Source organism: Pollachius pollachius (assembly GCF_949987615.1).
Source record: "Pollachius pollachius genome assembly, chromosome: 10".
NCBI classification, from domain to species: Eukaryota; Metazoa; Chordata; class Actinopteri; order Gadiformes; family Gadidae; genus Pollachius; species Pollachius pollachius.
This window is the reverse complement of record NC_136943.1, coordinates 9,326,927-9,336,378: the sequence shown is the minus strand read 5'-3', so window position 1 is coordinate 9,336,378 and position 9,452 is coordinate 9,326,927. Positions and strand designations below refer to the sequence as shown.

The following is a 9,452-nucleotide window of genomic DNA, read 5'->3' as shown; positions in this document are numbered from 1 at the left end:
GACTGCCCCAAATTCGTTCTGTGGCATTTAAATCATTAAGTGTAGATAATAAATAATTACCACTGATTTCTCAAAGATCATATTAAGCCATTAGGATGCGCAGCCACACATTAAGGGTTTGAATGACTTCAGATGTTCCCAGGCTTGTCCATGTGTCCAGGTGTTAGAGATACATATTGCCCTTGCTGGAAAGTTGGAGGACAAGTTAGGAAGCCATCCCTGTAGATTTCGAGGAAGGAGTGCAAAAGCAACACGAACCCCCACAAAACACTCTCAAAAAGTGATGGATTAAGAAGTTATTGATTTAAAAGATTTGTTGTCCTTTTAATGGATGGGGCCACGGGAAGTATAGTAGGCCACTCCCAGAAAAAAAAACACCATATAAGTAGAATGTTGGTGGGGGTTTTTTTCACGTTGATTAGGGCATCATCATTCTCTTCAGTAATGAAGGTTTAATCTCCGCACTGATTTGCTCATAAGAGACCTATTAAAGTCTTCATGGTTTCTCTCTCTCTCTCTTTCTCTCTCTCTCTCTTTCTCCCTCGCTCTCTCTGGCCCGTCAGAACGATTCTTCTTATGTAAGAAGGCATGGATAATGAATGAAAAAAAGAAAAAGGGAGAAAAATACATTTTTAAGAGCAATCCACATGGGTTAGCTGCAGTGCATCAAAAGACTAAAATGCATTAGATATCAATAGGCGGAGTCCTCTTGCTTCCCTACTGCATCAACAGTTCAATCACACTGCTTTTTTTATTTTTTCTTCTTCTTCTTTTTCCCTGCAAGGTCTGAAACAATAGTTTGGCGAGCTGGGTATTTGAGCTTGGGTTTGGGTTTTAAGTTGACAGTGGAGCCCCAGTTGGGACGTGTGAATGGAAGCCGGGTTTAATAAGGTCTAGTTGCGAGGGCTGAGCTACACAGGGGGATAGCATCACTGACATAAGAAAAAACTGCAGTGCAGATGAAGATGAGAGAAAAAGCTAGGGGATCACTCCGGTTAAGGCATAAGATCACAGCTACTGGGAGGCTACGTGCCGATTCACCACTATTTTGTGGTCCGGCCTTAAATGTTTTAGAGGGAATTCTGCCTCTTTACTCCGGGCCGTCGTGATTGCTTTCTCCCGTGTACGTAAAACCTTGACTTTTACTTGTCGAGTATGATAATTGTTATTATTTGATATATATATTATCCACTACCTAAATTAAGGGGAGGCTATGACTTATATATACTTATATATACCAATATATCCTTGCTAACGTTGTTGACAAAGAACAGTGCGTTGGTGTTTTCTATTTTAAAGATAAATCTGCCGTGAACGTTGATTCGTTTCAATCGTACGATCAGATAAGACGATCTAACCTTTTGCAAACAGTGTTCCCCCTAATTGTGTACCGTATCCGGGATGTATGTGATAACAGATGACAACAGCAGCTCAGGTGCTCCACCGCGGAAAGAAACAGCAGGAAGGAAATTAAACCAATACTGGTCGTCCAACTCCACGGCCCAACGAGAATGTGCAGCTGCATCCAGTTTGCCGTGTGGGGTTTTGCAATTTCCATGCAGAACACAGCGAGAACTATATGGCCCCGAAAAGATCTGTGAATGTACAGAGATTGGGTGGAGGACACCTACCTACCAAGAACCCCACTGGTAAGAAGGCTGAGATTAGGGGGCCATCTTGGAGAAGCCATAGGGGGGGAAGCCAGAAACTGCAGGACTACAGACAGATGAAAGATAGGAACAAGGAGACCTGAAAAAAAAGGACTGGACAAAGAACCGGGTGATTGAAAAGAAAGCACAACTGGGTGTGGCACTGGCCGACCAGCCGGCACCACAACTGGCTAGACCTGGAGGAGGGCGATGGGAACCAGAACCTTTAGATCCAATTAAAATCCCACTTGCTCTCGTCTGCCCGCACAAGTGTCGCCGTCAAAACGCTGACATGACCTCGGAGCACCTAAACATTCCACGGAGAAGCACGGGGGTAGGGCATTGTACGTGGGAGTGGCGCAGTGTAAGTTACACAAGATGTCATACATGGTTACGATGATGCATCAAACCAAAGCCTGGGTGTGACGAAGCGCAACCCCACCCTTGCCCAACGCACGGTGGGAGAGCGAGTACAGGTATAACATTGCAGAGGAACCAGAAAGGCAGAAGGAAAAAAACATGGTGATTGGATGGATTCCAAGGTTAAATGGATATAGTAACATGGAATTGGTTGCTACGTACCCGTCAAAAAATGGCGCCCAGCGCCTGTTGCTAGGCAGAGCGCATAAGAGTAAAGATGGCGGCCAGTAAATGGCAAACTGGGGAAGAGGAGGGCTCATCAGTTTTGATAAGCAGGGGGAAGGGTGTGGTTAGGCTCAGTTGTAACCGGGTGTTACCCATGCTTTGGCAAGAATGTGGAGAAATACAGACATCAACTTTCATATTAGGAATGAAATCATGTCTTAGCAAGCGTATATTTTTGGCGCTTTGTCTAAGCATTCGCGCTTCCAAAATGAATACCTTATAAATTTCGAGTTTTAGACAAACGCATCACATTCCCGTGAATTATAATATACGAAAGAATGACATATTAAACATTGTTTGGAAGACACATTTCATCAAACGATATGCATGTTTATTACTTATTACTTAGTACTAAAACATGATGGCTGCGACAAAGAGTCAGAGGCGATTGATGTAGATCAAGAGAAAATCTGATAGTTTGATTACCTCTCTTCATTTCCAAAATATAATACATATTTACAATATATTAAAATATTTTAGAAAAACTAATATTCAGCCATTATCTTTTCAAAGAAGAGTAAGGGAAATATCAAAATTCAAATGCATCACACAAATTAAAACATGGCTTACCTTTGACCTCGGAATCTCACTTGGTAGTTTGAGGCTGCAGTGGTGCTGCTCTCCATTCAGGGCATGAGACTTCATGATACTAATACAGATGCTCTGGAAAGGCAAAGCAAGGTCATTCAACAGATTCAAACTGCATACAGATTAAACACTTTGTACATTATTTTTAAAATGTGACTTTTAAAATGTGTACATTCATATAAAAATAAACACTCAAGTATTAAAAACTGGGTTTGTGTCCAGGGGGCTTCATAATCACTGTATAATCTGTAGAGATTTATTTCTGACTAAATTCAAAATGTTTCATGCTATTAAGAAATAATTTTATAATAACACTCATTTGGGATATTTTGTTTTCCAACGCCTATTGATTCACAACGTTAACTACAGATATCTAAGCTGAGCCCTTTAATTATTAATTAGTACCATTTAAAATTGCATTGTTTTAATGGCAACGTATAGCCTCTATGTGTCACCAAGGTCATGTAATTCCAGAATTTGCCACGTATGGATATCACTAAGGTCCTAAGATACCTATTGATGCATTTATGTGCACACTTTTGAAACTACACTTCGACCAGCTTTTACTAATATTTTTTCTATATAGTTCATATTTAACCAATACTTATTCTTATGAGGGCAAAATGCTGTTTGAAGCCAATTGGGGATTGAAGTGTCATTCATCCCTGATATTGGGCTAAATGACCAACCCACTATTATGACTATATGAACTGAGCATCATGCCTTAACTTTAAAGAAACAATTATATTACACCCCTAATTTAACACCAGACACTATATTAAATGTCTCAGTTCCCTCTTAGCTATGCTCTGTGTTAGAAGATGATTCGAGATATTGAAATCACTAGCCCTTCTAAGCACTACATGTCGAAACATTATGAGCAGGTCCGGGAAGCAGGCCCACAGCCTCATTATGACAGATAATAAGTTGCGTCAGCTAAGGGGTTCAATTCATAGTATACCAGCGAGAAAGCGGCCCCGACGTCATAGACTATAGTTTGCAGTGTTAAAATAACTGAAGAAACATTCCAATGTCATGTATGTCCCTAATGCTAACAGGTACAGGCCGGTTCGGTGCATGTGGCTTGAAATTAAAACATTTAGAGGAAATCGCTGTAAAAACAAGAAATGAATTAAATAAATAAATAAATAAATACTAATAACAGGCTATTAATAAATTGTTCCAGATGACAATTAGTCCTACTGTCAAAATAAAGCAATTTTACATTTGTTTGAGAATTACAAGTTAAAACGAACAGGATAAACAGGCAACCATCCATCCGTCAATCATCCAGGGGTGTCAGGAAAGGTGTGGAAAATAACTCCTCCACGTTCCTACATTAAGGCCTGGTAGAAATGCTTTCTTTTCAAAGAAATTACAATTTTAATACCAATTCATTCTCCACAACCTTTGACCTGAGCATGTAACTCAAACTGTAATTTGATATGCCATTCTGCAAGGACCGCAGTCTTAAAAAGCGAGCCCATCATAAACGTCCCACCCATTTCACCTAGATGAACGCCACATTAACCTCAGCTATCTTTTATTTAAAAAATACAAATTGATTGACCACAATCATTTGACCATTTATTATATCCCGACGTTGCAACAATTCACCATGGTTCGCACAAACCGACCGTGGAAAAAAAGCAATTGATCTTACTTTCATTCACAGCACCTGCTACTCATTCAGGATAGTTCAAGACCTCCATAAAAGAGGAATCCACAAACCCTATAAGGCGACAAATAAAACCGCTGTGGCGCACGTTAAATTAAAGCACGTATCCTATTGATAAGGCTATGTATTTATTCTTCATACCACGATCCGCTAAACGGCGAGCGAGGCCCCTGATTGGCTGAGGCCCTTAAACAAAGAACGTGAGAAGAGTCAGCGTGTTGCAAGAATCCAATGATGGGTTTTAATAACACATGCCTGATCAAAGAGAATACAGCCACTTAAATAAAATATTGAATGCATAATTAATTGTACAGTACCCTATGTACAGTAGTGCTGTGATGACGTGTTTTCATGTGTAGCACAGGTCCGACCTAAGCCTAGTGGATTTGGGAGAGGGGGATAGGCTATAAGATATGAGCTATAGATATGAATACACTGAACACTTAGGCTACTAAGCATTTACAGATCTTGGACATACACACATCTATTTCAATATTAGACAAATATCTTATCAAACGTGATGAAATATTTAAAATATGCTATTTATTTGTGCTACTTTAGTTCGTAAAACATATATAACGATATGAGTAATGCCCCTATATTTTTTGCGTGCTTTTTTTTAACGACCTACATTCAACAAAGACCCCTAAGTTACATTCAGCAAAAACATTCGTTTTACATTCCAATAACTTGTTGTTATGTTCATTTAAGTTGCGTCATTACCTTTCATATACATATTGAATTAAAATGCATTTCCTTTTTAAGCATTTACTTGTTATGGTCTATGCTGACCATACGTCCAATGCACCTCTCACATAGCCCGTCGTGTGGGAAAACCGTGAGGTGATGTACAAAGTAGGCCTACTTTTCTCCTGATGTCTCCAGCCCAGATTAACCACGTAGCGTGCTGCACCAAGTGCTCACTATATTAAGAGTGTACTTTCAGGTTAACACCTGGATCATCCGTTACATTCCAAAATGTGTTTCACACAACATCCACAGAGATACATGTATTTATATGCAATACGACTGCGACTATTTAAGACACAAAAAGGCCCCTCAAATGGAAAGGCACGAGCAACTCAAATAGACTGTATGTTATTGTTATTATTATTAATATTATTATTATTATTATTATTATTATTATTGGCAGTAGTAGTAGTAGTAGTAGTAGTATTAGTATTATGCTTTGGTGAAAAGGAGTCGACGCCACTGTGGCACGTGTACCACCCATTCACGATGCTTTTCTGAAAGGGCGAAGGGGACGTCGTAAAAGTTCGTGCGCTCGGAGCGAACCCAGTCTGGCCACACGTGTACTGAGACGCCTCGGACCTGTAGCCCCCCCCTGCTCCTCCCCGCTGCATCAACAAGGGGTCCAAGAGGGCCTGCGACCTGTGTGTCGAGTAATCCAAACTGTTGTCAAATGTGTGATGGAAACGTGACCTGAGGGTCGAGTCATCTCGGAGGATCTCTGGGGACAGGGACTCTTGACCCGTGCTGCTGGTGGTGTTCGGGGTGACGGGGGGCTGCACGCGCGGCACCCTGGCGGTGACGGAGGGGGTGGGTTCACGTCGGTCCGCCGTCGCTTCAGGTGACCTGGTGGCCTTCTCGATGTCGTCGTCGTCGGCATCGCGCGCTTCGCTCTTGGTGGTGACGTAGGCCTTGCAGTGGAGTTTCATGTGCTTGCGCAGGGAGCTGGGGTGCGTGTAGCACTTTTCGCAGCCCCTGACTTTGCACATATAGGGCTTATCGCTCGAGTGCACGTGGGAATGCTTCTTTCGGTCACTGCTGTTAGCGAACCTCCGGTTGCAGCCCTCGTATTCACATTTAAAGGGCTTTTCACCTGAATAGAAATAGAGAAATGATTTAGGCCCATATGCGTGAAAAGGCAAAATAAAAAAAAAATACTTGAACAAATTGGGCTCTATAAATCTTATTTGTAAATGGGGCGCCCATAAGCACTGTGGTTTGACAGTCAATCATATGCTTCTATTGAAGCGAGAGTGTGTGTTTGTGTGTGTGTGTGTGTGTGTGTGTGTGTGTGTGTGTGTGTGTGTGTGTGTGTGTATGTGTGTGTGTGTCCATATCTGTACATTTTATGTCTCTATATAGTATATCTTTAAGCTATTAAGTGTTCGCTGTTTAGATTTTCTAAGTAAATTACGTGTAAAAGTGGCAATAATTGCCGAATCTATGTCCTTTTTAGAGGCACATTTTTTATAAAAATATCATTTCCTAACAGTCAGCTTATGATCATCAGAGTCAATAATATCTGGATATTTATCAATGTGCCATACTTTTTTTTGAGAACCATTAAGCCTTATGCTGCTTGATATAGACACAATTCAGCATAGCTTTACAATCTTCATTTATAGCCATAGATGTAGGACTATATGCCCACATTGAGTTTAGTCCCTCTATGAGTTTAATACCTATATGATCTAGCTATTTTACCATTTTAACAATTAATTACGTGTCCTAATGGTTATGACACGTAGGGTGCATTTTAATCAATTTGTTCTGTCTGTTTCTTTCCCTAAATTGTGTAGCCCTAAACACAATGTGATGTGATTGGAGCAGCTGAATCCTAATGGCTTCCTGTGCCCAATAGGCCTATCTTCCTTTTGTTATTACTACACAAATTCTCAATAGAAAATTAAACGTGTTTACGAACTTGGTCTTTGTGAATTATTAATTTCATTTAATCAACAAAAGGCCCATCTATAAGCCTACTTCAAGGAAACCGAGTTTAAAACAGCCCAACATTAGGCCGTTACAGATGTAGGCCATTAGGCCTACCAGGCCTTCTCCGCGTGCACAACCGCTACTACTGTAAAGAAATGTTAAATAATTTGGAGAAAAAAACACGAATGTTTTTATCCTCTTTTCATCTTCCAAGCTGAAGATCCCTGACTGCCTGGTGATTCCTGCGCGGGCGCAGAGGAGACAAATCCCTGGGAGGCACCGACGGTGGCGTACACGCTACGTCACGACTCTCCGGTGATCCCCTATTTATTTATTAATTTGGGTGAATGAAAGGGAGAAGCAACCCAAACGACCAGGCCTAACCGAGCCTTTAAGGTATCTTCTGCTACTCTGCTTCTAAAGGGCATCCGCCCCGTACTCCTCTCACGCAACGAATTAACATGAACACAGAGAGAAAAGGTAAAGCGAAATATGTTGATGATACATTCCTTTTTTTTTTGGCGACATTTAATCAACACAAATAAATAAATAAATAAAGGCAATATCAACATGGACATCATCGCAACGAAAGAAGCAAAAGTAAAAGCAAAACAACAACAGCCTAATAATGGTCATATAATAAGGATCGCAAAATGCTTTCCAATATAAACAATTTATTTCAACATATTTATGGTTTGCAATGAAAATGTACGATTTGTTTATATTTATAGTTTTTTTGTATATTTGTAGTAATTATGAATGCATAGGCTATTAATTATGATGATTGATATAACTAATATATTATTGATCATGGGCTATTATTATAATCGGTATTATCTTTAAGAATAATAGTAATATTGTTGCATTAGTGTTGTCGTTATTAACCAACCTGTATGAGTCCTCTTGTGGATCTTAAGATTTTCAGATCTTGCAAAAACTTTTTCGCAGCCATGGAAAGGGCAAGGGAAAGGCTTTTCCCCCGTGTGCACTCTGACGTGGTTCACCAGCTTGTACTTGGCTTTGAAAGGCTTCCTCTCCCTCGGACAGTTCTCCCAGTAGCACACGTACTCAGAGTGCTCTGGTCCTCCGACGTGCTCCACTGTCACATGGGTGACAAGTTCATACATTGTGCCGAAAGTTCTGGCGCAGGGCAGCTTACCCATCCCCTCCTGGCCGTCGATCCACTTACATACCAGCTCATGTTTTTGATTCTGTTTAGGGCATCTGATGTAGGCGTCGCTCCCTCCACGCTGGATCGCCATATTCAGCGGCTTGTACAACCCCAGGAACTGGGTGACGAATTGCTGGTTGTTTCCCCTCGGGCTGATGGTTTGGCCATAGGGGTGGGTCCGGGAAAGCAGGTCTCCTGGTAAACCATGCAGCATCATCTGACTGCCCAGATCTCGACTTGACTCGTTGGAGCAGTGGGCCTGCTCTTGATACGTGGTGAAAAAGGCATGGCTTCGGCTGTCTCTGCAGCCGGGAAGGTCACGATATCTCCCAATACCGCCATGTTGGTTAGTTCTCGATGCCAGTTGGTCAGTGACGGGTGGCATTCCGGCTCCGGGAAGATTGGCTCCAATGAGAATGCCCCTAGGGTTGTGCTCTAACGGGTGGCTGGGGTATCCAGAGTCTGCAAAATGGTGAACCGAATGGTCAACATATGCACCAGACCTCGTCTCGGGGTAGTCTCGCAAATTGTGCGAGGGGCAGAGTTTTAAGGAACTGCCAGTGGGGTGCCCCATGTGCTCCCCTGCCAAAGGTGGCAGCACCACGCTGGGTTCACTATTGCTCTCCCCGGGGTTGACGCAAGAAAGAGGGCAGCCACTAAACCTCGACAGACTTGTCATGTTTTGTTGTGAGTTTGGCTATGCGTTTGCAAAAAAAACCAACCAATTCAGAATACTCAGGATATTTCTAGAAATCCCGTTTCCATACCCCCCCCCCCCCCCCCCCCCCCACACACACACACCCCCCCCCTCCCCCCCTCTTGTAGGTAGTCTACAGGCCTATCATCTGCATGTTCAATTCTTGGCCGTGAACTTCGCATTAGCAGGGACCAGACTCAATTTCGTCAGAGTTGGTGTGAGTCCCATGCCGTTCACTTTGCCCTCTTGATTTGTGGCAATAACCGGGGTAGTAAAAATGCTTCGAAACAGGCCATGGTGCAATATAAAAGCACAGCAGGAAAAGCTGCTTTTAAAAAA

General features: G+C 42.0%; 1 protein-coding gene across 1 annotated transcript in view; it reads right to left on the bottom strand.

Moving 5' to 3' along the window:
* zic6 (zic family member 6) overlaps nt 1-9,095 on the bottom strand; it is a gene marked incomplete at both ends in the record, with an annotated part of 39,295 nt that extends 30,200 nt beyond the window's left edge. Inside the window, 3 exons of the mRNA XM_079744898.1 lie at nt 2,885-2,957; nt 5,712-6,403; nt 8,135-9,095. Coding sequence (XP_079601024.1) covers nt 2,885-2,957; nt 5,712-6,403; nt 8,135-9,095 — 1,726 coding nt within the window. The remainder of the gene's footprint in view (nt 1-2,884; nt 2,958-5,711; nt 6,404-8,134) is intronic.
* Between the last annotated feature and the right edge of the window lie 357 nt (nt 9,096-9,452).